The sequence below is a fragment of the Geotrypetes seraphini genome, chromosome 10, assembly GCF_902459505.1.
Source record: "Geotrypetes seraphini chromosome 10, aGeoSer1.1, whole genome shotgun sequence".
Taxonomy (NCBI): Eukaryota; Metazoa; Chordata; class Amphibia; order Gymnophiona; family Dermophiidae; genus Geotrypetes; species Geotrypetes seraphini.
Genome location: NC_047093.1, coordinates 114199329 through 114226092, shown reverse-complemented (window position 1 = coordinate 114226092; position 26764 = coordinate 114199329). Strand labels below are relative to the sequence as shown.

The window sequence follows — 26764 nt, the reverse complement described above, 5'->3', positions numbered from 1 at the left end:
GGCAGCGCATTTTAGCTGTGGCAGCCCAAAGATTGTAAACTGCAGCATGGGGAAGAGAGAGATTTCCTGCTGGGGAAGAGAGGTGGGGTACCGGACTGGCAGTTTGTGTTTTCTCTGTAACACTCCTATGAGTTTGCCATGGCACACAGTTTGGGAAACACTGCTCCAATATCCTATATTAAGCACATTCAAAATTCTTGAAATCAAAAAGGAGTAAAGAACCAAGAAAGCCAGAATACATAAAAGAATTGAGTTTCCAAGTTAAACAACCCCCCCAAACAACAATAAAACGAGAATTAAAAGGTTGCATCAGCTCAAAGACTGCTCAAAGTGGGGGAACTTGCACTCAAGATTCATGGCAATAATATGAGGCATTTCAGCAACAGCCAGTGTGTTTTACTAAAAATGTTTCATCTGAGGCCAACCACATCTGCACTTTAAGAACAGGACAAAAAGACAGCCAGCAGCCCCTTCTCATCCAGCCCCCAATGGAAAAAAAAAGACCTCCAAAGTCCTCCAATCCAGCCTCTTACAAGAGAACACATATAAGGTGTTTCACAATGAGCTTTTAGGAAATCAGTCTTCAGTGGAAATTTCAAAATATAAAAATACGAGTATAAACAAATAGCAACAGAATCTAAACTGTATTATCCTCTTGCAAAACTATGTATGATTTATCATTTCTTCAAATACCACCATTAAGAATAAAAAACAATACAGGGGTGAGGGAATCTCACCATGGGCAAAAGCTCCGCAGAATGGCATAAAGCAGTACTGGCAGTTGGCCAGAGTCCTTCTTACCTGTCTTTTCCTTGATTTCACACAAGACATTGAACAGGGCTGGTTTCATTCTGTGACAGTTCAGAGCATGTTTCCTGTAAGGAAATCACAAGCACACACAAATACAGCATTAGAGACCTGATCAGTCTGTACAGGAACTTATAATCAGATGTTCTCTCAAAAAACAGGAAATCTAACACGTTCCAAAATGTATAAATCAAAGGATAACTCTTAGTCTTTGGTCCATTATACAATTCATCAGGAAAAGATATTTCCTTTTGATAATGTATAAAGCCTGTAAATATACAGGCATACCCATAGTACATGTATACTCATATAAACTCTTATTTATAAGTATGCGCTCACAGTAGGAAAGGGATTGGGACTTGTATATTACCTTTCTGTAGTTTTACAACCACACTCAAAGTGGTTTACATACAAAGATACATACAAAGGTTTACATACAAAGGTACTTCCAAGCATTTTCCCTATTTGTCCCAGTGGGCTCACAATCTATCTAAAGTACCTGGCCAGTGGAGGATTAAGTGATTGCCCAGGGTCACAAGGAGAAGCATGGAGTTTGAACCCACAGCCTCAGGGTGTTGAGGCTGTAGCTTTAACCATTACAGAAAGGGGAAGATTCTGTAAAGGACATCTAATTTTAGGCATCCAAGTAAAGTGGATAATAAGCCTAATTAACGACTTTAACAAGCAATAATTGAAACTTAAATGTCTAAAGGCTGGATGCGATTCACAAAATAGGTGTCCACAATTTTGTGGAAGCCCATCGGAAAAAGCTGCACCTAACGGGATAGGCATGGGCATGGCATGAGAGTGGCTTCGAAATAGACATCCATTTAGAGAATTACATGCCACTCAGCGTCCTAACGCATCTACCTAACGTCTAAATTGTAGGTGTTGCAAAAGCAGGTTTACTTCTGAGTGTTAGTTGGGTGCGACTTACGTGTCAGTTATGGGTGCCAGAGGCATCCACATATAGGCGAACAGGGCTTCTATTTTGAGGGGTATAAAGGACTCCAGTTTGATATTAAGGTCAAAAGATGTTAAGTAATGCACTATTAAAGCAAAGCACATGAAAAAATATAATACTAAACCTTATATTTTGGGGGTAAATAGGACTGCTCTTTGATAATAATAGAAAAAGATGTGTAATAATGCATTACTCAAGCAAAGCACATGAAAAATATATAGCATACTAAACCTCATTCCCAAAAGGCTAAGAAAATAAGAAGAGAATTCCTACTCACAACAGATGTGGTTCAGAGCAAGTGGACATGTCTGATGCACAATCATCAACATGCACCTAGATGGCAGAATGTCACAAAAAAATAATAGGAGCAGTTTACAGTTACAGTTTAGTTAAAATTTGATAAAACACTTATACAAATTTCTAAGCGCTGTACATAAAAAAATGGGGTACAAAGCATACAGAGACATATACAAAAATACATACATGACCCTCAAAGGATATAAAAATACATACATGACACACAATGGGCAACGACTTAAAGGAAAAAAAGGAATAGAGTATACAATAGTATAAAGAAAGGTTCACATTAAAGGAGAAGATGAAGGAAAGGGGACTGCCTAGATAAAAATTTCAAGAAAATAGAAGAAAGAAATGGACCAGGAACCCCTGCTTAAATGAAAGCTCCTGTAGCTCAGGGGATAAAGACATTTCTTCCATCTTCCACAGGGTTCAAATCCACACAATCACCCTCCCCCCGCCCCCCACCTTCCCTCGGTACCTTAACAGCTTCTTTTTGGTCTCATAAGAGAGTATGGATTATGAGCTTTGCCATATACATTTGCACTCTGTGGTTTCCAGGATGCAGAGGGAAACTTATTTTTCCCTGAGATGGCTGTGATCTTCTAAGGTATCATCTCACAATGCAGGAACTCTTGCTAAAAAATATCTCCTGTGGCTCAGTGGTTAAAGACACTTATTCCATCTTTCCAAGGTGGTGGGTTCAAATTCCTAGTATGGTCAGGAACCCCAGCACATATTCCCATTATTTTTGTGACATTCTGCCATCTAGGTGCATATTGATGATGTCAGGATTGTGCATCAGACATGTCCACTTGCTCTGAACCACAGCCATTGTTAGTAGGGATTCTCTTCTTATTTTCTTAGCCTTTTGAGAATGAGGTTTAGTATGCTATACATTATTCATGTGCTATGCTTGAGTAATGCATTATTAAACATCTTTTTCTATTATTATCAGAGGAGTCCTCTTTACTCCCAAAAATAGGTTTAGCATATAATATATTTTTTTTCATGTGCTTTGCTTAAGTAATGTATTATTAAACATCTTTTGACCTTAATATCAAACTGGAGTTCTTTATACCCCCCAAAATAGAAGCCCCGTTCACCTATATGCAGACGCCTCCTGGACTCCAAAGTGACACCTAAGTCATGGCCACCTAACTCAAGCCTATCTAGAGCCCAACTTACGCTCAAAAGTAGTCCTGCTTTGGCAAGGAGTCCTCTATAAACCACAAAATAATAGTATGCTATATATATATATATATATATATATTCATGTGCTTTGATTGAGGTACATATAGGCCAAAATAGGAACTGGACAAGTGTTTAAGGTACATATTTGATATGAGAAATGACTGCTTGTAAATCAAGAAGATATAAGCTTGGCTTTGGAAATGACATGCAGTTTACTATTCGAGTGTGTGTGGTGCAGTGGTTAGAGCTACAGCTTTAGCACCCTGATATTGTTGATTCAAATCCCCCGCTGCTCCTTGTGACCCTAGGCAACCAGAACAGAAGAGAAATATGATAAAGGAGCCAAATGTAAAATACCACATAGGATATAAGTGTTATATAAATAATTAAAAGATAGATAAATAAAATATAATGTGCTCAACATTCAGCTCCTGGACATCTAAACAATGCCTATCATTTAGACGTCTTTTACAGAATTTGGCCCAAAGTGTCTACATATAAATCAGAGCAAATGGTGGGTTATCATAAAAGCTAACCCCAGAAATATAATTACGCCTTCCTTCTTCGGTATTTTGGAGATTGGGTTATGGAGCAGGGGGTGTATACGTGTTTTGATTATGAATTGGCCTTCTACTTGTCTTTTCTACTCCATGTTCTGAGGGCAGTGCTCCCTGTCTCATTGCGTTCCAGTTTTTTTATTAGGTTCCCTTAGGGATACTTGGAAATATTTGATCCCTTTATTGGGTGGGCAGCCTGGGACTTTGGACCAATTATCGATTCAGGGGAATCTTCAGTTTGGCCCGGGACGAGATAGTTCCTCCTTTCAGTGGTGGCAGCGGGCTGGTGTGACCTTGTTGGAACATGTACTTCAGCCGGATGGTTCTTTAGTGCCCTGGTGGGAGTTACAGCAAAAGGAGGGGATCTTGGCCAGAGATTACTTCCCGTATTTACATTTACAGCATTATGTACATTCTCTGGGGGAAGAGGGTCTTCACGATGGCTATGAGGTAAGCTTCCGGGGGGTTTTGCCCAGTTTCTGGATATGGGTCTTACAGTCACAGTCGAGCCAGCATGGCTTCTGCAAGGGTAGGTCATGCCTCACAAACTTATTGTACTTCTTTGAGGGGGTAAACAGCCAGGTGGATAAAGGTGAACCCATAGACATCATTTACCTTGACTTCCAAAAAGCATTCGACAAGGTACCATACAAAAGATTGCTTAAGAAACTATGGAACCATGGGGTGCAAGGGGAGGTCCACCAATGGATCAAAAACTGGCTGGCAGACAGGAAACAGAGGGTTGGAGTAAAGGGCCATTACTCAGACTGGCAATGGGTCACGAGCGGAGTTCCGCAGGGGTCGGTGCTGGGACCGCTCCTGTTCAATATATTTATTAACGACCTGGAGGTGGGAACAAAATGTGAGGTCATTAAATTTGCGGATGACACCAAACTATACAGCAGGGTTAAAACCACGGAAGACTGCGAAGATCTCCAAAAGGATCTGACGACACTGTAAGAGTGGGCCGAAAAGTGGCAAATGAGCTTCAACATAGGGAAATGCAGGGTCTTGCATGAAGGAAAAAAGAACCTGATGTTCACTTACAAAATGGGGGGATCACCGCTAGAGGTAAGTAACCTTGAAAGAGACCTGGGAGTGATGGTAGACACAACACTGAAGGCGTCGGCGCAGTGTGCCACAGCCTCAAGGAAAGCAAGCAAAATGTTGGGTATCATTAAGAAGGTTATCACGACCAGGACAAAGGAAGTCATCCTGCCACTGTATCATGCAATGGTGTGCCCGCATCTGGAGTACTGTGTCCAGTACTGGTTGCCGTACCTCAAGAAGGACATGGCAGTACTTGAGGGAGTCCAGAGAAGAGCAACTAAACTGATAAAGGGTATGGAAAACCTCTCATATACTGACAGACTGGAAAAGCGGAGACTTAGAGGAGACATGATAGAAATCTTCAAGATCCTGAAGGGCATAGAAAAGGTAGACAGGGACAGATTTTTCAAATTATGGGGGACCACAAGTACAAGGGAGCACTCGGAGAAATTGAAAGGGAACAGATTTAGAACAAACGTTAGGAAGTTCTTTTTCACCCAGAGGGTGGTGGATACATGGAACGCGCTTCCGGAGGCAGTGATAGGCAGGAGAATGTTACAGGGCTTCAAAGAAGGTTTGGATAGGTTCCTAGAGGACAAAGGGATTGAGGGGTACAGATAGGAGTAGAGGTAGGTTATAGGGATAGAAGTAAGAGGTAAGCTATAGCAATAGGCCTGATGGGCCGCCGCGGGAGCGGACCGCTGGGCGAGATGGACCTCTGGTCTGCCTCAGCGGGGGCAACTTCTTATGTTCTTATTGCATAAAGACCTTTATCAGTTTCCTCCTGTTAGATCTTAGGAGTCTTTATATGCCACCTGGGCATCCGACTTGGGCTCTGCCCTCGGGATTTGGATTACAAGTGTCAGTTTCAAGTTATTACCTGAGCTTATTTTACGCAGGTTCAATTATATTATATGTATAGGATAAACTATGTATAGGAATGTTCATATTAGTGATTTTAATTTGACATGATTTTTGTATGTTTGATTTGTTACCTGTATTTGATTATTTAAAAACTGTACATCGCCTAGAAATTGTAATAGGCAATTAATCAAATTATATAATAAACTTGGAAACTTGGATTTAGGGCGGGTTGCGTGGATTCTCCCCAATGTGAAAAATGTACTTTGGCTGCCAAGTCCTTTTTCCATGCTTTCTGGAGTTGCCCGGTGGTTATGGCTTTTTGGCGGTGGATGGTCCGTTATTTGGAATCACTGTTGGGTCGCTCGATACCAGTATTTCCGGCGGGGTTTCTTCTTGATAAATTTGAAGTTTTTCATTTGACGGCCAATAGTGGCAGTTATTTGTTTATAAAGCTGGTCTCTTGGCTAAAAAGACCATTTTGGGGGAGTGGACCTTGGCTCACCTACCATCTTGTTGGGTGTGGCGTAATCGCTTACACGCTCTTATGATTCTTGAGAAAGGTAAGGTGCGGGGTTCCTTTTGCTAATCTAAGTTTTTCCTTCAAACTTGGGGCTTCTATATTGATTCTTTGTCTCACCGGGCTCGTAGCTCTATACTTAACACTTTGAAGATTTAATTTCCCCGTGTTTGGGTTTGTTTGTTGTGGGGGGGTTGTTTTTTTTTTCCCAACTGAGAGGGTTTCTTAGACAATTGGGTTGCTCACATAAACCTCTCTCCTCCCCCACCTCCTTTCTCTCTTTTCTTTCCTTGCTTTCTTCTCCTTTCAAGTCTTCTAGGGTTCGGGTTTGGGTAGTCAGATGGGATTTTTTTTTTTTTTTTATTTAGCTGCAGTTTGCTAGCTCGGTTGACAGCAGGAGAATCCTAAGTGATTGTGCCTATGTTCCTTTTTCTTTCCAGGCCTATCAGACACAAAGGCCTTGGGATATTGGTTGGTTCCTTGCTGCTGATACTATTTGGGGTTGTTGCGGAGAAGGGGGGGCAGGGGTTCATGTACTTTTGCAGATGATATTGATTTCCGGTGTTCACAGCCTTATCTAAATTTCTTTACTTACATGTTGCTTGTTATTTCTGGTTGTATTCATATTCATCAATGAAAAGATTTATACTAAATCATAAAAGCTGACCCATGACCAAAAAGTTTGCCTGTCTTGATTGATTAGATAAGACTGTGAGTGCAATCATGCAGGGACTCTGTCACAACTATGTACAGTGCTGCATACATCTGCTAGCACTCTAGAAATAATAGTAGTAGTAGTATGACCCACCAACAATATATTAAATATAATCAAAACATTTCTGTAACTGTATAACAAGAAAAATGCCGGTCCCAAGCATTCTGCCACCTTGCTGATCCCACCTTGCCATTCCCACACACTACCCCTCAGATTGACCACTGTAATAGATAACTGTGAAATAATATTTGAAACTGAGCTTCAATAGGTACTACTTTAAAAAGATGGGTCACATTTTGACTATACAGGCCCATGACCCACTCTGATGCAAAAAGGTACAGTATACAACAACCTAAGAACCGTTATACTGATTCAGACCAAAGAACCATCAAGAACAGTATTCTGCTTACAACAGTGACCAATCCAGATCACAAGTACCTAGCAAGGTCCCAAAAAGTAGCTAACATGTTTCCCCGAAAATACGACACTGTCTTATACTATTTCGGGGTCACAAAAATGCACTATGTCTTATTTTCGGGTAAACTGCCCAATTACAAACTCACAGCATCTTTCTATCCCCCCTGCCATGCAGCTGAACTCCCACCGACCCTTCCATCTCTCCCTCCTCACGCCAACCGCGAGACCGACATGTCATTACCTATTTCCAAAAGGCAGCGTCGTGGCTGCAATCTAAACGGGCTGCTTTGGGTCTTCTCATGTTGGAGTGTTCCTCTGACGCATCACTGGTGATGTCATCAGCAATGCAGCAGTGGGACATCCCAACATGAGAAGGCCCAAAGCAGTCCGTTTAGATTGCTGCCGTGACGTTGCCTTTTGGAAGTAGGTAATGATATGTATGTCTCACGGTCGGCGTGGAGAAGGAGAGATGGAAGAGTCTGCTGCTGCTGCGGCATTTAGGAAGATCCCAGTACCAGCAGTGGACTTTTATTTTGCTTTCCTCTACCCCAAAAATAAGCGCTTCAACTAGGGCTTATTTTTGGGGTAGGGCTTATATTAAGACCTACCCCGAAAATAATGCTAGGGCTTATTTTCAGGGAAATACGGTAGATTCCATGCTAATTTATCCCCAGGAATAAACAGCTCTTTCCACAAGAGTAAGTGTACGAGATATTGGGCTATTCTTCCAGGAACTTGTCCAAACCTTTAACTGCTTTTACCACATCCTCCTGTAACAACTTTCAGAGCTTAATTATACATCAAGTGAAAAACAATTTCTCCAATTTGTTTTAAATATAAACTTAAGTGAAAGTTTGGCTCTTCTCCCAAGCCTTTAATGGCAGAAGCAACTAGCTAGATAGTCATACGCTAACACCAGTTGCACATAGTTTCAAGATTCAAATTTAATCAATACTACCTATTAGAAAAGTATCTAGGCAGTTTACATAAAAATCAATTCAAAATGTAAAATTGAAAATTTTTATGTTTTAAACGCTTTCAAAAAGAAAAAGTATAACCAATTGTTTTATATCCCATAATTGCAACCCCCAAACTAGTACCTACCCAAGCAACTGAAATGGAATTACAGTTTAAATGTCAAAGGTCTTTAAGAAGAGCGTTTTTAAAACGTGGGAAGGTTCTACCTTAACAAGCTGTAGAAGAACATTCCAAACGAAAGATGTAAGTGATACAGAACATTGTATGAAGAATAGTGTCAAAACTAATAACCCTGAAACAAGGGACCACAAGCAAATTTTGTTGGGAAGATCTCAGTGTACGTGGAGATGAATAAGGAATCAAAAAGTAGAATGCAATTTTGTGAACCAGAATCAGTACTTTAAATAGGATCCTATATGATATAGGCAACTAAATGCTTTACTTTTTGCAAAGGAGTGACATTATTAAATTTCTGAACACCAGAAACTATTTTAACAGCAACATTTTGCACTAGTTTGTAAACCACCCGAGATCAAATCACTCACAGACCTTGGGAGTAAAGCATTAGAGTAATCAAAGTTACTTAAGACCAAGGCATGAATCAAAATATATATTCAAGGGTTGCTAACTGGACAAATCATCCTTAAAGTACCATTTACTGACAATGGATGAAATATATAAATGATATTTTAGATCTGAATCTAAACTAACTCCCTGCAATTTTATTGAAGTGCAGAAAGAAATCTGGGCATTAATAAGATATTCCTAGAGAGAAGTAAATGGTACCCTTTCAAAAGAAAAGTAAAGCCTGTAGTTTTTTCAGGGTTTAATTTTATTGAGCTCTAACCAAGAAAAGATCCAGAGAAGTTTTTCCATAGAGACAATCTTGAGGTCGAGATAGATTGAATAAAGTATCTGAATACCATCTGCATATATGAATGGTATCAAGTCTAAACACTGAATTAATCTATCAAAAAAGATATGGAAAAAAAGGAATAGGGGCCAACAGAGATACGCAAGGGACACCACAGGCAGGAACAACAGAATGCCTTTCTGTTTTGGAGGGCCCAAGCATTACCTATAACTTCAGTATCTCCTATTCCCTTTTCCACCATGTCATAGTCTCCCCCTCCCCCCACACCACCACCCATGGATTACAGAATTTCTCTACATCTCCAATGCCACCACCTCTCCCCCCCCCCCCAAGAGGTAAGAAAGGAAACGCTTTGCGAGAGGGAGGTAGAGAGAAGAAAAATTTACCTTAACCTGCCAACATACTCTAGATCAATTTGATAGGTAGGAATAAAACCCAAGATCCCAGTAAAACATACTATTGCAGGACTTGTTTATACATTCCTACTCTAGCTGAAATCATTTTCATTCATCTTTTCTGATTCCATGAACAATTTTTCCTTAACTTAAGATAGACATCCTATTTGTCTATATGTTCTGTCTTCACTTACTTCTTGTACTATCTCTATCTTGATGTTTGAATGTGTTTTAGTTGACATTGAAAGTAGTATAACGTGCCATATAATCTGTACTGTTATTTGAATATTTTTACTGCTGTCATTGTCCGGTGTCAATGTTTGGCTTATTCTGGTGGTACACCACTCTTCGATGGGTCTCTTCAAAAAAGGCAGTAAATGAATCCTAATAAATAAAATAAACCCTTACCCCCTCTTTTACTAAGGCGCGCTAAAACGGCTAGCACGCCTTATTAAAAGGCCCCTAAGTTGTATGTCTCCTAGGTCTTTGTATTTTTTGAAAGCATAAGCAAATCAAAAGTACTTTCACCTGTTTCGTTCTTATCAGGATTTGATAAACCTCTATCATCTCTTCCTCAGCTGTCTCTTCTCCAAGCCGAGGAGTCTTAACCTTTTCAGCCTCTCTTCATAGCAGTATTTCCATCACCGTTATCCTTTTGGTCACTTATCTGTGCTTTTTCTAATTCTGCTGTATCTTTTATAGTTTCTTCTTTTTTTTACAGCTGCATTTTGATTAAAATTTTAATCATGATTAAAAGGTATGTTTTTGTTTTCCCTACTGCAGCTCCTTGTGACTCTGAGCAAATCACTTAGGGAGTCCTTTACAAAGCCATGGTAGCAATGCTGTCACGATAAATGCACTGAAGTCTTTTCAATTCCTATGGGTTTTGGTGCATTTACCATGGCAAAATCGCTACCGCAGCTTTGTAAAAGGGGCCCTCAACACCCATTGTCCAGAGTCACAAGGAACTAGAGTGAAAAAAATAAACAAACATACCATTATCATATGATTCATTGCAATTACAAATTTTAATCAAAATACAGCCCTAAAAATATTAAAAGAATAAAAAAGTAACAAAAAGAAATACAAAATTGAAAAGTTACAAATTTAAAAAATCTAACACAAAATGCAAAACAGCTATGAACAGCCTTACAGTTTTCACTCCTACGACGGAAAAGCTAGTCTGGTTTGTTTTAAGATTCAGGACCCCTTTTACAAAGCCATGGTTGTGATTTTCCCATGGCAAACGCATCAAAGCCCATAAGAAATTGAAAGAGCTTTCAGTGCATTTGCTACTGGGGAATCGCTAACGCAGCTTTGTGAAAAGGGCACTCAGCAACCAGAATTGTACAAAATACAATCGATACAAAAGCTTTATCCTCGTTTTATTCTCTACTCCCGTCCTAATAATTTCTAACATTGTTTACTTTTTTGGCCACTGCCACATATTGATTAAAGAATGTCAGCATACTGTCCACAATGACAGATCATTTTAATGAGTGGTACCACCTAATGTGAAACCTAGTATAGTATAACTACAATTTGAGTTATTTTTCACTGGGTGCATCATTTTCTACCATGACCTGGAATGCTAAATGCTCTGACACTGCTCCAATGCTCATAGAATTCCTATGAACATGGGAGCAGAAACTTCTACCGCAGCTTAGTAAATGAAGGCCTAAATTTTGTCATGCATATGGATGTCTAGTCCCTTGGTCTTGAAATGTCCTCCTGCAATTTTCTCATAATCCACTTGTGATTTAACACCTCTAAATAATTTCATTTAGAAACATAGAAATTGACGGCAGATAAGGGCCACGGCCCATCCAGTCTGCCCACCCTACTGACCCTCCCCTGCCTTTATTCTGCGAATGGATCCCACGTGTCGATCCCATTTGGCCTTAAAATCAGGCACGCTGCTGGCCTCAATCACCTGAAGTGGAAGACTATTCCAGCGATCAACCACCCTTTCGGTGAAAAAGAATTTCCTGGTGTCACCACGCAGTTTCCCGCCTCTGATTTTCCACGGATGTCCTCTTGTTGCCGTGGGACCCCTGAAAAAGAAGATATCCTCCTCTGCATCGATGCGGCCCGTGAGATACTTGAACGTCTCGATCATCTGTGCTCCTCGAGCGAGTATAGCTGTAATTTATCTAACCGTTCTTCGTACGGGAGATCCTTCAGTCCCGAGACCATCCGGGTGGCCATTCTCTGGACCGACTCCAGCCTCAGCACATCCTTACGGTAATGCGGCCTCCAGAATTGTACACAGTATTCCAGGTGGGGTCTCACCATGGATCTATACAGAGGCATAATGACTTCAGGCTTACGGCTGACGAAGCCCCTGCATATGCAACCTATGATTTGTCTTGCCTTGGAAGAAGCTTGCTCCACTTGATTGGCAGCCTTCATGTCCTCACTGACGATCACCCCTAAGTCCCGTTCTGCTACCGTTCTTGTTAGGATCTCGCCATTAAGGGTATAAGTCCTGCATGGATTTTGGGTACCCAGGTGCATAACTTTGCATTTTTTGGCATTGAAGCTGAGCTGCCATGTCTTAGACCAGGTCTCTAGTAAGAGTAGATCGTGCATCATGTTGTCGGGCATTGAATTTTTTCCTATTGTACTTTTGCCTACTACATTGCTTAGTTTGGCATCATCGACAAATAATGTTATCTTACCTCGGAGCCCTTCTGCCAAGTCCCTTATAAAGATATTGAATAGTATTGGGCCTAAGACAGAGCCCTGGGGCACCCCACTGATCACCTCCGCCATTGCAGAGGTGGTGCCGTTCACCATCACCCTTTGAACCCTGCCTCCAAGCCAGTTCCCAACCCACTTCGTCAATGTATCGCCCAATCCTATGGAACTCATCTTGCTTAGCAACCTGCGATGAGGTACGCTATCGAATGCCTTGCTAAAGTCCAGGTATACGATGTCCAGGGACTCTCCAACATCTAACTTCCCCGTCACCCAGTCAAAGAAGCTGATCAGGTTGGATTGGCAGGATCTCCCCTTAGTAAATCCATGTTGACGGGGATCCCGTAGATTCTCTTCATTCAGGATTGTATCCAATTGGTGTTTGATAAGAGTTTCCATTAGTTTGCTCACTATTGATGTGAGACTCACTGGTCTGTAGTTTGCCGCTTCTGTCTTGGAGCCTTTCTTGTGGAGTGGAATAACGTTAGCCTTCTTCCAGTCCAACGGGACACTACCTGAACTAAGGGAAAGGTTGAAGAGCGCTGACAGTGGCTCCGCCAAGACATCACTTAACTCCCTGAGCACCCTGGGGTGCAGATTGTCCGGTCCCATCGCCTTGTAGACCTTGAGCTTTGACAGCTCCATGTAGACACTGTTGGGCGTGAATTTGAAATCGCTAAATGGGTCTATTGAGTCAGTCCTTGTCTGTAGCTGAGGTCCATGCCCCGGTGCTTCTCGGGTGAAGACAGAGCAGAAGTATTCATTTAACAGTTGGGCTTTTTCTGAGTCCCTTTCCACATGGTCTCCGTCTGGTTTTCTTAGACGTACTATTCCCCCTGAGTTTTTACTTCTGTCACTGATATACCTGAAGAATGATTTATCTCCCTTCTGGATGTTCTTTGCTAGAGATTCCTCCATGTTGAATTTAGCTTCCCTGACTGCTGTTTTGACGGCTTTTGACTTGGTCAGGTATTCTGCTCTGGAGTCCTGTTCCCTTGATTGTTTGTAAGAGATGAATGCTTTTTTCTTTTCTTTGATTAGGTCTGAGATCTCTGCAGTGAACCACTGTGGTTTATTTCATCTACAATTTTATTTATATATAAATGATTTGGAACGTACATGTTAAAAAGCAATGATATCAATACAGATTCCTATAGTACTCCACTATTCACCTTTCTCCATTGAGAAAATTGACCATTTCACATAGCCCATCCAGTCTGCCCATCCGCAGTTACCATTATCTCATCCTCTCTCTAAAAGATCCCACGTGCCTATCCCAGGCACCCTACTCCTTTTATTATCAATTACCCACTGCCCCATGATTTTTTTTTAACTTCCACAGGAGAGACTCTCATACGGGACCCTGCTTCCAAAACATCCAGGTACACAATATCCAACTGGCTCACCTTCATCCACCCATTTATTCACTCCTTCAAAAACATGTAGCAGAGTGGCGAGCTTTGTTCATTTAAGCTAATCCTAGTTTTAGTGGAAGTCCTAAATTACTTCTGGATTAAGAGCATATGTGACCTGGTGCCCTTATTAGGGAAAGGGATTGGGACTTGTATACCGGCTTTTTTGTAGTTTTACAATCACACGCAAAGCGGTTTACATACTTCAAGCATTTTCCCTATCTGTCCAGGTGGGCTCACAATCTATCTAATGTACCTGGGGCAGTGGAGGATTAAGTGCCTTGCCCCAGGCAGCATGTGGTTTGAACTAGAGAATGACAGGGGGACAATTTTTTTCCTCTTCCCCGCAGGAACTCAATTTCCTCGTCCTGTCCCCGCAAGTTTTGTTGCTGTCCCTGTCAGCTCTGCCTTAACCGCACAAGCCTCGAACACATGATTTTAAAGTGTTTGAGGTTCGTGCAGATGAGGACAGAGCTTGCAGAATGGGGCAAGGACAAGAAAAGAACTCAATGGGACGGGATGGGAAAAATGTGTTCCCGTGTCATTCTCAAGTATGAACCCACCACCTCAGGGTCCCAAGGTTGTAGCTCTAACCACTGTGCCACACTCTCCTCCTTATAACCAGTATGAACCTGCAGTTCCTGCACCAGGCTCACATTTACAAGGACCCCCCCCCCTTTTTTTTTTTTTTACATGCTTAAGAGTTCATGGGAGGTGCATGAAACAGGTAGGCAGCAGCCATCCAACTCTTCACAGTCAGGCCACACTAACAAGTTACAAGTACCACTCTCTACATCTCAAAAGAAACAAAACAGCGCTGCTATAGGTATCCTACTGAAAAAAAGATCCCATTTCTTTCTTCTTCGTTTACCATTATGCTACTGCTTCCCACAGGGCTTACTACTCAGAGGTGTTAATAACTCGATTTAATAATTAGGCTATTTCAGACAGATATTCACACAATCTTGGCAGAAACAGGATAATGGACCAACCCTGCTTTGCAATTTCTTTTCCCGAGCCCCTTGTAAAAGTAAGCAAGAACATAAGCTGTGTAAAGATAACTTTTCCTGATCCCCAAAGCAGCCTATGAAAAGGGGAGCTGAAGCTGATCTCCTGGGCTCAAACACATTTTCTGAAGTCCACCTGAAAGGACCCAGTTTCAAAAGAAGTTTATACCTTGTTCTGTAGCTATCCAATAAAGGTTTTTTTTTACCCTAATGACCTAAATCACTAATTCTTCTGAGCAAAATCTGTTACAAATTACATTTTGGGTGTACAGTACAGGAGAGCTACTGTCAAAAGCCTTCATTACCTACAGCTCAGTCCATTTCATTGTACCTTACACAACCCCATCCTACCCAAACTCCACAGCATCACAGTCATTATGCAAAACTATCTACAAGTATCATCTCTCAAACAGCTTCAGCAGCTCAACATATTGTATAGACATGTTAAACAGCTATGTACTGCTGACCTGCCTCAGTGAAAAGTATAAAAGGAGTACATTATAGCAGAGTGTATATGAACCTGCTTCAGCACATAGTATAGTGCACAAAAGCTGCTTCAGAATACAGTAAGCTATTCAGCACTATCAATTTTTAGTCATTCTGGGAGATGTTATCAAAAAAGGGTTATTTTACTGTTAATCTGGGTTATTAGTAACTAGGTCTCAATGGATAAAAAGACCTGTGGTAAAATATTAAGAATTAATGATAAAACAACCCCTCTTAAACCCACAATAAGTTTCCACCTTTTATCTTTCCCTCAAACGCATCAATGTTTATCACAAACATGACTAAACAGGAAAAAAATCAGTATAAAATCAGTTTCTGAGGTAAGTCTCAAGATCTATTATGTACAAAAATATTGCTCAGTCTCTCCTCCTCTACCAGCCAGCAAGGTGAATAAATATCTCAACAGCAGGGAATCGCTGAGCCAGTCATAAGTTCTACAGAATCAAAACAAAACTTCTGCCAGTCAAGTATTATAAAATTTGAGTAGGGGAAAAAAAATACAACATCTAAAAAGTATTTGGTTGCTTTAAAATCTGGGCCCTTCATGTTCAGTTTAAACATAAGTGCAGTGTAAGTGACTTTGTATACCCGAGTTCGCAGACAGTGCACTCCATTCACATAAAAAATCCCCACAAAATGAAACTTAACATATTGAATTGTAAACTGCCCTGATGCAATGTGAAGGGCAATAGATAAAGTACAAAAATAATACCTAAGGAGATAGACTATGATTCACCATACTACCCAGACTCATGTACAGAGCGAAGGGTGCCTAGAATTTGGGCAGTTTTCCTGTCATCAAAATACAAACAAGAAAATAAAGAGACTGCAAAAAGGCACACATCAAAACACACTACTACAGTTAAAGGCAGAGATTGAGTTTGCTGCTTTCAACAGGTGATCAGAAGCCAAAAGACTAATAAAGGAAGATAAGGGCACAGGAAAGTTATAAAGAATAACTAAGAGCTTTCATCTGGGTGTTCAATAAAATACGAAACAAGTAGCAAAAAGCTAATCCAGTTGTTTAGAAATCCTAAAATTTTACTGCAAGTTCTCTTTTGTATTTAATATGGAGTGGAAAAATACTCTAGCGATTAGAAAAGCAGGCTATGAACCAGAGACCAGGGTTCAAATCCCACCAGTACTCCTTGTGCCCTTAGGCAAATAACTTACCCGTCTATTACTTCAAGCACAAATTTAAAAAGGTATGCATGACAGGAAAATTCCTACTATACTAGCCTTGAACTACTACTGGAAAGGCCTAAACTATTAAAATAAATATAATGCACGGTGTATCTATTTTCAAAATCAGTACATATCAATCAGTTGTGGTTTTGACCCTATGATAGCGACCAAACAAAATTGTGACCCCCCCTCCCCCAAGATATAGAATAATGATGCACTTAACTTAGGGAGAACTCACCCAACTCGTGACCCTAAATATGGGTTGTGTACCCACATTTGGAGTCCCGCCCTCACGGTTTGAGAAGAATCTCGTTATAACATTACTATACCACACCATGGAAACACTTAGGCAGATAACCTAAATGACTGCAAGGTATAATTACAGTACTAGGGAAGTTGCAGAATAATAACCTCAATTAAATAAAGTTATATGGCTAGGACTTCCTAAGCTCTGCAAAACACCCGCACACCAAGAATGCTTTCTGAACTACAAAGATATTTTAACGTCCTTATCAATTTCTGAAACGAGATGCTAGATTTTCCAGCCTTTGCTACCCAATTTCTCAGTTTAAACTACTTCAGCGACCTAGCATATTTCCTTGAATCCAATCCATACAGCGCTGAGCCAAAATAATCAAGGTATGGCTTCATCTCTGCATTCACATATGCATCAACCACACAAAGCACCTATAGAAATGATGCGCTCACCTGGCCTGTGCCTCATCCAGGCTCTGGTCTGTGATGGTCATGATTTGCTGGAGGATGTCTCCAATATCTTGTTTCCTGCCCCCCTCCCCCTCGGCCCCTCCTGTGCCATCCTGCATGTGCTGGGACAGGCCGGGGTGTCCTGCCATCCCTACCCCAGGATGGCTGTGCATCAACCTGGGCTGATCATCCATCTCCAAGAATCCTCCAAGCCTTCTCGGCTTCCTTGAAGTAAGCTCTTGATGGGAGGGTGTTTTTGGTGTTTTGTTGGTTTTTTTTAATCCTAGTACGCAAAAGGGTTGATTTTTAAATCCGCTGCTGCTGCTACAGCCAGAAGAATCCTCAGGAATCTGCAAGTGAAAGAAAGAGCAACAAGAAGAACCAGAAACAGCTCTACTCCTGCTGCTGCTGGAATGGGAGCCGAGCTACGTCCAGAGAAAGAGAAGGAGGACTGCTTTTTGTTGTTTTTCTTCCCCCGTACACTGCTCCTCTCCGCAACGGATCAGCTTTTATGAGAAATAATAAAATAATAACTGAAGTAAAGGCGCTGTCTGCGCTCACAGCCCGTGCAGAGACAGCAGAGGCTGCTGTGCAGAGCGAAGCAATAGAAACTTTCTTGGGGGCTGCGGAGCACTAGGTGGCGAGAGCTACCACCGGACGGACCCCGACACACGCTGCAGCCTTCCCCGCCGCCACTACCGCTTTTGTTCTAAAGCAGATCTTGGGCCGGACTGACACAAGCGCAGCCAGCCCCGCAATGGAGTCCCGGGACACGCCCATGCGACGCCCTGATTGGCCACCGGGGAGCGCCAACTCCGCCCACTCCCGGGGCATTCTGCGCCCCCGGCTGTCACTCTGCGGGCTCACTGGCGGGAGGGTCTGGCTGAATAGCGAGTAGAAGCGTAGGTACACGTACACGCTTATACTTAGAATCTGTATCTCCATAGGACACAAGAACAGCCGGATGATCTTATAAAGGAAGAGACAAAGGTCCAAGAGCGCAATCTTTCCTGTGAGCAAGTTTCAGCCCGTTTGGAGGTGCAGAGTCTGAGCCATGTGGCTTTTGTTTCTGCTTGAGCACTGTTCATACAGAGAGGCCACCGTAAGCCAAATCGGAAAGACTGCTTCCGTGTTTTGCTCAAGTCTTTCCCGGTACTTTAGAAGCGCAACAGTTACTAGCGCCTTCACTGCAGAGAGGCGAATGTCCAAACCGACGGAGAATATGTCAGAGCTAAATCTTCTCTCATTTACTGTAGAAGGGCATTGTCTGGTGAAGAGAGTGGAAAAAAAAATCGGTAGTCTCTAACCCAAGGGTTCTCAACCAAGTCTCAAGACACACCTAGCCAATCAGGTTTTCAAAGATATTCACAATGAATAAGCATGAGTTAATATTCATTGGGGATATCCTGAAAACCTGCCTGGTTAAGTATATCCCAAGGACTGGGTTGAGTTTGAACCACTGCTCTGAACAGAAATATGAAGGGTTGAGGATGGGGAAAAAGGCTTACAATCAAAAAGGACAAGCAGAGATGACCAGGGAATCCATGCTGGCAATATTTTAATGAGTGAGAAAAGTCTGCAGCAAAATTCGAATGAACCCAACACCAGCGTGTTTCAGCAAGCTGCCTGTGCCAGGGGTTTTCAGTCTCTTTTAACTGTAATACAGTATATGATTTGATTTTTAAAGAAAAGAGAATATACCGATAGAATTACTTAGCCGACCAGGTGTAGTGATCTCACTTAGAAAGCACTAAAAGAGCACTGGCTACCCCTTTCACAGGCAGTTTGCCAAAATACAGCCCTTGTGGGGTTCATTTGAATTTTGCTGCAGACTTTTGTCACTCATGAAAGTATTGTACTAAAGACACTAGAAAAATAGAATCTCAATATACAACAACAAACACACTTCTACAGGGTACAAGACAATAGGTACTAGTAATATTGAAACCGTGTGTGAAAGAGTCAAAGCATTCACAAGACCCTTCACCAAATGCCAAACAGTTCCTCAAAAATGGGAAGGAAAAAGCCTCAGAATCTCTCCATCATTTTAGTAACTAACTCCTTTTCGATTTCCATTCTCTTAGTCCTTTTTAGCCTAAACTAATTATTGTAAACCAACACGAGCTTTCCTGGATTGAAGTCTTGGTATACAAAGCCAAGCATTAGATTAGATTAGATTAGACCATCCCACAGAAATTTATAGTGCAGGGAAATTATTAGAGGGATGACTCTGTATTGCTGGTGTTAAAATGTGGAATGCTCTGGTGGGTCAGTTGCGACTGTGTATGCAAACCGGTTTCAATTTAAGAAACAGTTAAAAACTCTGCTGTTTGTTACTGCATATTTGTGACATACACTATAATCTCTTTATAACGTACTCGCTTATAACGGAACCTCATCTATAGCGGATGAGGTCCGCTGGTACCATCCACACGCCTTTATAAACATGCATAAAATCATTGCATATAGCGGATATAACAGACAATCAATTTGGTCCCCAGAGCTGCTTTTAGCTGTAGTTTTGTTCTGCTATAACGGACATACAGGCTCCGCCTATAAGGCACGTGGCATACCGGTGATATAGTATTAAAATGCAGCCCAGAAGAAAATGACAGATTATTTTTCTTTCTAATACAGTATGACATAATGCTTTAGAACATTTTTTGATGTTCTGGTTTTGCAATCATTTCATGCCATACCAATGTTTTGCTGAGTTTTGTTATTGTTGCTGATATGCATGAGCAGTGACTGTTGTTCATCGATTGTATGTTGTTTCAAGTTGACCTAAATAAAGTTTTTTTAAAAATGCAACTCTGGATATAACGGACTGTTTTTCCAGGTCCCTTGAAGTCCGTTATAATGAGATTATACTGTATTAGTCAGCATTTGAAGAAAAGAATCTGCTTTTAACCATGTTTGCTGTTGTACTCTTGCATTTTGTTAGTTGACATTTGAAGAGAAGAAATTGTTTAATTATGTAGATTTTGTTTGTTTTTATCTTAAGTATGTTTTAATTGATGTAAATCATTTTTGTAAATGGTATAAAAAAGTTTTAAATAAATAATCACCATTTTAAAAAATTCATCAAATTGGAAACTAACTTCCTTTTACAAAACTGTGATAGCAGTTTTTAGCGCAGGCTGGCACACTGAATTCTCTGCACTGCTCCCGACACTTATAGAGTTCCTATGAGCGTTGGGAGCAGCGCACAGCATTCAGCATGCTGGCCTGCACTAAAAACCACTTTTGCAGTTTTGTAAAGGGGGGAGGTAAATGAGTGGCTCTGTGCAATACAAAGTAAACACCACTTATCAAAGAAAAATCACTGTATCTGAACAGATGGTCAAAATACATCGATGGTGGCCAGGGTTTTGCAATACAGCTGCCTCAGGATGTGGACAAACTGTACTTTAAATAGCATCCACTGGGTATGCAGAGACTTCAGTCTACATGTAGATGATCCAACATGCCAAAAGGCCCAACAGGTAGTCCAGCAACTGGAGGGACTAGGACTACACCACACAATGAAAAAACAAACCCACACTAAAGGACGCACCTGTACTGTTTGACAGAGGAGGATATAGGAGACTGCAAACCCTCCACCAGGAAAGTGCCATGGACAGAATACTACTTAGCTTCAGAATAAGACAGCCAGAAAATAGAAAACAATCAAACACCAATGGAACGAGACCAATAATGGGGAGAGGATTCATAGACAGCACCAAATTCAACAACAGACTGGAGACACACCTCAAGGAAACCAAAATAACCAAGATCACAGACCTCACAAAACAGGTGAGACACTAGGACGAGGTACTGGACCTTAGCCTAGAGGAAGTAGCCCCATTAAAACTACACAAAAGAAAGGATGGGTTCACCCCCTCAGAAGAAATCATGAAACACAAAAAAGGGGGAAAGAAAAACCAAAAGGAAATGGAGGAGATCAGACGAAGAAGTTAGGAAAATGTGGACTAGAGTCAACCGATTTTACATCAAGAACATAAGGAAAGATTTCCTCTCAAAAAAGATCCTCAAATCTGGAAACTCCACAAAAACCCTATACCAGGTAGTATTTTTTTTGGGGGGGAAACAGAAAGAAATAAAAGCTCCCTAACCAGCAAAGAATTCAGCAACTTCTTCACAGAAGAAAATAAGGAAGGTTCAGAAAGACAACAGCCTAAATATCAACATACTATGGACAAACATACTAGTGTAACAGAAGACATAATGGAAGATTTCAAACCCATCACAGATATCCAGGTGAAGAAACTAATAAGAAGAGTAAAACCAGGCCCACCATCCCTTGTCACATGCCTGATACACCTAATGAGAGAACTCAAAGGCCCAGGATTCTCCTACCTCACGGACAAATCACTAAAATCGGGATAAGTTCCACTTAAATGGAAACTCTCAGTCACCAAACCCGTTCTGAAAAATATAGTAAAAGACCAGCACCCTGGGGTTGTGGGTTCAAACCCCGCACTGCTCCTTTTAACCCTGGGCAAGTCACTCAGTCCTCCATAGCCCCAGGTACGTTAGATAGATTGTGAGCCCACCGGGAAATATAGGGAAAATGCTTGAGTACCCGATTATAAAACTGCTTAGCTAATCTTGATAGGCAGTATATAAAAACCTAATAAACTTGAAACTTGAAGATCTCTCCAACTGCAGACCAGTAGCCAATCAACCGTAGATATCTAAACTAATGGACAAAATAATCTACCAACAAATATCAGACTTCCTAGAAAATACATCAAAGCTTGACCAGGCCCAATCAGGTTTCAGACAACACCTGAGCACAGAAACCGTACTAGTAACAGTACAGGACTCGGTCCTGAAACACCTTGCAAAAGGAGAAGACGTGCTACTAGGGTTCCTGGACCTCTCAACAGCCTTCGACCTAGTCCAATACACTCTGCTAAAATCAAGATGCATGATCTTGGGCCTCAAAGGAAATATCACAGCATATTTTATTCCTTTCTTACAAATAGACTAACGAGGGTAGAATGGCAGAAGAATACAAACAACTGGAAAGAAACAGACATAGGAGTACCACAGGCATCAGCTATGTCACCCATGCTCTTCCATTTATCATTTTTGTTCTACTTTTTCTTCATTATTAATGCTTTTTTCCATTACAGATAATTTTTGTATGGACCTTCAGGCAGCAATCAGGCAAGCAGAGCCATTTGCTTAAACTCTACATCAGTCCAATCTTTATTAGTACTTTATTTTTATATCTTATTTTTCTTGTTAATATAAAATTAAAGGAACCTCAGTTAACTTATAGTGAGTTGATCCTATATTCTCCTCTCCCAATATGCATGTTTCAGAATGAAACCTTTCTTCAGGGTCGAGGGAAACGTATGCGGGGAGTTGCATACGTTTCCCTCGACCCTGAAGAAAGGTTTCATTCTGAAACATGCATGTTGGGAGAGGAGAATATAGGATCAACTCACTATAAGTTAACTGAGGTTCCTTTAATTTTATATTAACAAGAAAAATAAGATATAAAAATAAAGCACTAATAAAGATTGGACCGAAGTAGAGTTTAAGCAAATGGCTCTGCTTGCCTGATTGCTGCCTGAAGGTCCATACAAAAATTATCTGTAATGGAAAAAAGCATTAATAATGAAGAAAAAGTAGAACATAAATGATAAATTGAATAGTCAGCCTTTGGTATGATAGTGTTTAAAATCTAGACAACTGTTATATGATTTAATTGATGGCATAACAGCAGCGACATTTCTTTTGGTAACTTACCCATGCTCTTCAACATCATCCTCCAACCGCTAGGGAACTTCATCAGAAAACTGGAATGGAAATGTTATATCTATGCAGAAGGTGTCCAACTGAACATCCCACTAAAGAAACAAAATGTGAAAACTACACAGAAGATCAAGGCAGGCCTAGAAAAATCTTTGAGTGGTTCCAAACAAACAGACAAGTAGCCAACAGGGAAAAAACAGAATTACAGCTAATTAACAAATAAGGAGGAAATAACCCAAGATACCAACTAACCTTGAACACCAACACCTCAAAATTTTTCACAAAGGGGGTAAGAAACCTAGGAGTATAACTAAACCCAAATGTAGACATGGTGGTGTGGTATGATGGTGGACTAAACCTCTGGCAGCGTTTCGTTTGCTGAGGACAATTGCTGCAGCAGGTTTTCTTACCTTGAGATATGCCCTATGGAAAGCAAAATATTCCATGCCCCTGATCCAGGGTAAGCATTGGCTCCCCCCATGTCTGTCTCAACAGCAGACTATGGGCTTTTCCTTCAGGAACTTATCCAAACCTTTTTTTATATCAGCTACATTAATCGCTCTTACTACATCCTCTGGCAACGTGTTCCACAGCATAACTATTCTCTGAGTGAAAAAATATTTCTTCCTATTAGTTTTAAAAGTATTTCCCTATAACTTCTTCAAATGTCTTTGCAATTTTAGATGGAGTAAAAAATTGATCCACTTGTACCCATTCTACATCACTCAGGATTTTGTAGACTTTGATCATATCTCCCCTTAGCAGTCTTTTTTTCCAAACAGAAGGCTTTCTTTAGGCTTTCCTCATACAAGAGGAGTTCCATCCTCTTTATCATCTTGGTTGCTGTTCTTTGAACCTTTTCTAGTTCCGCTATATCTTTTTTGAGATGCAATCAGAACTGAACCAAGTACTCAAGGTGAGTTTGCACCATTGAGCAATTCAGAGGCATTATTAGTCTTGTTTACCATCCCTTTTCTAATAATTCCTAGCATCTTGTTTGGTTTTTTTTTGCCATTGCCACACATTGGGCGGAAGGTTTCAGCGTATTGTTCATGATGACACCTAGATCTTTTTCTTGAACACTGACCCTAGCATTAGGTAACTATGATTTGGATTATTCTTCCCAATGTGCATCACTTTGAATTAGTCCACATTAAATTTCATCTGCTATTTGGACACATGGAAGGGCATAATCAATAGGTCGTATAGAAGATCTGTGCATCAGGGGCATAAGACGTCCTACTGAACATGCCGATAACCGAAAGGTGTCTAAGTCATTCGATTATTGACACAAAAGATGTCAAACACAAACACGTCCACAAGCGGAAAACAAAAGCGACTAAGTTGCCTACCAAGGTTATATTCCTCCCCGCCGGACGTCCAAGTATTTTCACCACTATCGGTTATACGACCCACTAGTCGTATTTCGCTGCCTGTATGTGACTATCAGATTCCAAAAAGCTAAAATGGAGGAATCTTCAGATCAATCAATGAATATCTCTCCAGTTGACATCTGCACTGGTAGCATAAAGACTGCTCATTCTCATAACCCTTATCTGCAATCAACTGTATTTTCAAGGAGGCATAACTGAACAAGGGAAAAATGCCTCAGAAGCTGCAGAGCAGACGTTGGTCTGGAGCTCCCCTTCATCAAGGATGTGTACATTAACAAAATATTGTACTGAATAGATACCATTTTTCCCTTAAATTCACAAGTTCAATACTGGGGGAGGGGGTAATTTTTAGTTTATTATTTAAGAATATAAGAATGATAGGGGGAAAAATTTTATTATATGATACTTATGTTTTATATTTGCTATGGAAGGGTGGGGAGGGAGGGAGATAAGTTATATGATTTGGATTATTGCTGATTATTAAGTGTTCTATTTAATGCTAAAATGTTTTAACTCACTGTCACACTTATTGCAAGTTTTAAAACGAATAAAGATTTTATTAAAAAAAAAAAAAATGGATGTGTACGGAAAGAATCCCAGGAGAGAGAGAGAGAGAGGGAGGGGAGGGGGTAAGGTGAGGCAAGCATTGGAGGCAAGAGGTGGGATTGTGGGATAAGGAGCCCCCCCCCCCAAATAGGCAGGGATGGAGGAAGGGAGAGTGAAAAAGTGTGTTTCCCAGGATTGATGTGCATGTGTTCCTCTGTAGGGAGTGTCTGTAGTATCTGTAATACCTGAGGCAGGTCCTGAAAAAGAGGAAGTAGGTGTTCAGTAGGAGGGACATCTTACAGCTGCATGTGCAATATTACAGGGGGGTTGAGAGAGATCTACACAATACAAGAGGCACATAACAGTACTGCATCACAGCAATGGTCCATGTAGGCCTGTATCCTATTATCACAGAAGCCAATAGAAGTGAGAGGTACCAGACAAAAAACCCCAACGGTAGCAGCATTCCATGCCACCAATCCAGGACATGCACTGGCTTCTCCCATGACTGTGAACTGAAGATACTGTACTTTTCCTTCAGGAACTTCTCACAGTCTTTGCAGATGTCAGAACTTTGCCCTTAGCCTGTTATGGCCCCTCTGCTGAATGATTCCCCTCTGCTCTTCTAAAAGCTGCTTCAAAATGGCTTTTCAGAGGGTAACCAGCAACCAGAGCCCCCTACATTTCTTTAAGCAGTTCAAAACATCACAGATGAAGCAAGAATAGTAGCTTACCTGAATACAGCAACAGGCTTGAAAAGGCATACCATGTAATCAGTAGCAGCAAGTAAACAAGTTAGGAATGGATCAGTAGATAGGAAGGTGTCTTAGAACAGATAGGAGACAGAAGTTAGTGCCAATGTAGACGTATCACGCCCCCCCCCTCTGCGTTTTAAATGTACCAATAAATGAACAGAAACAGATATAGACGGCAGAAAATCAGCTATATGTCCTTCTGATTTGTCCATAATCGACCATGTGGACATCCTCCACAAAGTCGTCCAGTGGACGATTTCTTGGACGTGCTTAATTGCCTATAAAAATGTCTAACCTCATATTATAAAATGTGTAAGTACTTTGACACCATGGCTCCCAAACCAGTCAAACCTCTGTCCCAAAAGCCCAACTTCACCCAGGCTGAGACAGAAATGCTGGTGCAGGAGGTGCATACACACCACCAGCAGCTCTTCTCGCCCCAAGGAGAAAGGCTTGGGGCATACTCCAAAAGTAAAGTCTGGGCGGGAATAGCTGAGGGCCTAAATGCAGTCCACCACCATAACCGGGATGTGGAGGACTGCAAGGAAAAATAGAGAGCCATCAAAAGGGAGGTCAGAGCTAAGGTTGGCAACCGGCCTCCAGATGCTGACTTGGCAGACCTCAGCCCCATGGAGTAGCTGGTGCTCACCTTTGTGTCACCAACATCCATCTATGGTGTGGGCACACAGGACACATCAGCTGTCACACCTGCACAGCCTTCTGGTATGTATTTGTCTTAATCCCCATTCAGGCAGCTATGTCCCATATTCATAGAGACTTCTCTTTCATCCTTCTTCTCCTACTCCACTAATGGGGCTGTGAGTACTCCTGCTGTTCAAATTTTTAAATAACACTTGTTTGGTACTGCTCCATGTGCTGGTCCCAGAGCATGTTGATGCATGGAATTAGATTCTTACACCCATATACTTACAGTTTGGAATATTTGCTATGATCAGCAGGTGTGCTCAGCAAGGTGTCTACACAAAACACTCTTTCCAACCCCTTCATAATGTTACCAACACACTTCCCTATGGTAGCTGGGTATGTAGTCACACATGCTATTGGATTCATGCTATTGGCAACTCATCTCACCTAGACACGGGTAGAGCACTTGGAGGGAGTAGGACAAACTGTGGTATGTTGTGACTTCCATGT

The 26764-nt window shown here is 41.2% G+C and overlaps 1 protein-coding gene across 7 annotated transcripts in view; it reads right to left on the bottom strand.

The window, feature by feature from the left end:
* PBX1 (PBX homeobox 1) overlaps window positions 1-17866 on the bottom strand; it is a 1291292-nt gene extending 1273426 nt beyond the window's left edge. For all 7 annotated transcript variants that reach the window (XM_033960105.1, XM_033960106.1, XM_033960107.1 and 4 more), the window contains exons 1-2: window positions 17149-17866; window positions 802-875 (exon numbers count right to left, since the gene is read on the bottom strand). In XM_033960105.1, the coding sequence (XP_033815996.1) occupies window positions 802-875; window positions 17149-17339 (265 nt within the window). In that variant the 5' untranslated portion in view covers window positions 17340-17866. The remainder of the gene's footprint in view (window positions 1-801; window positions 876-17148) is intronic.
* Between the last annotated feature and the right edge of the window lie 8898 nt (window positions 17867-26764).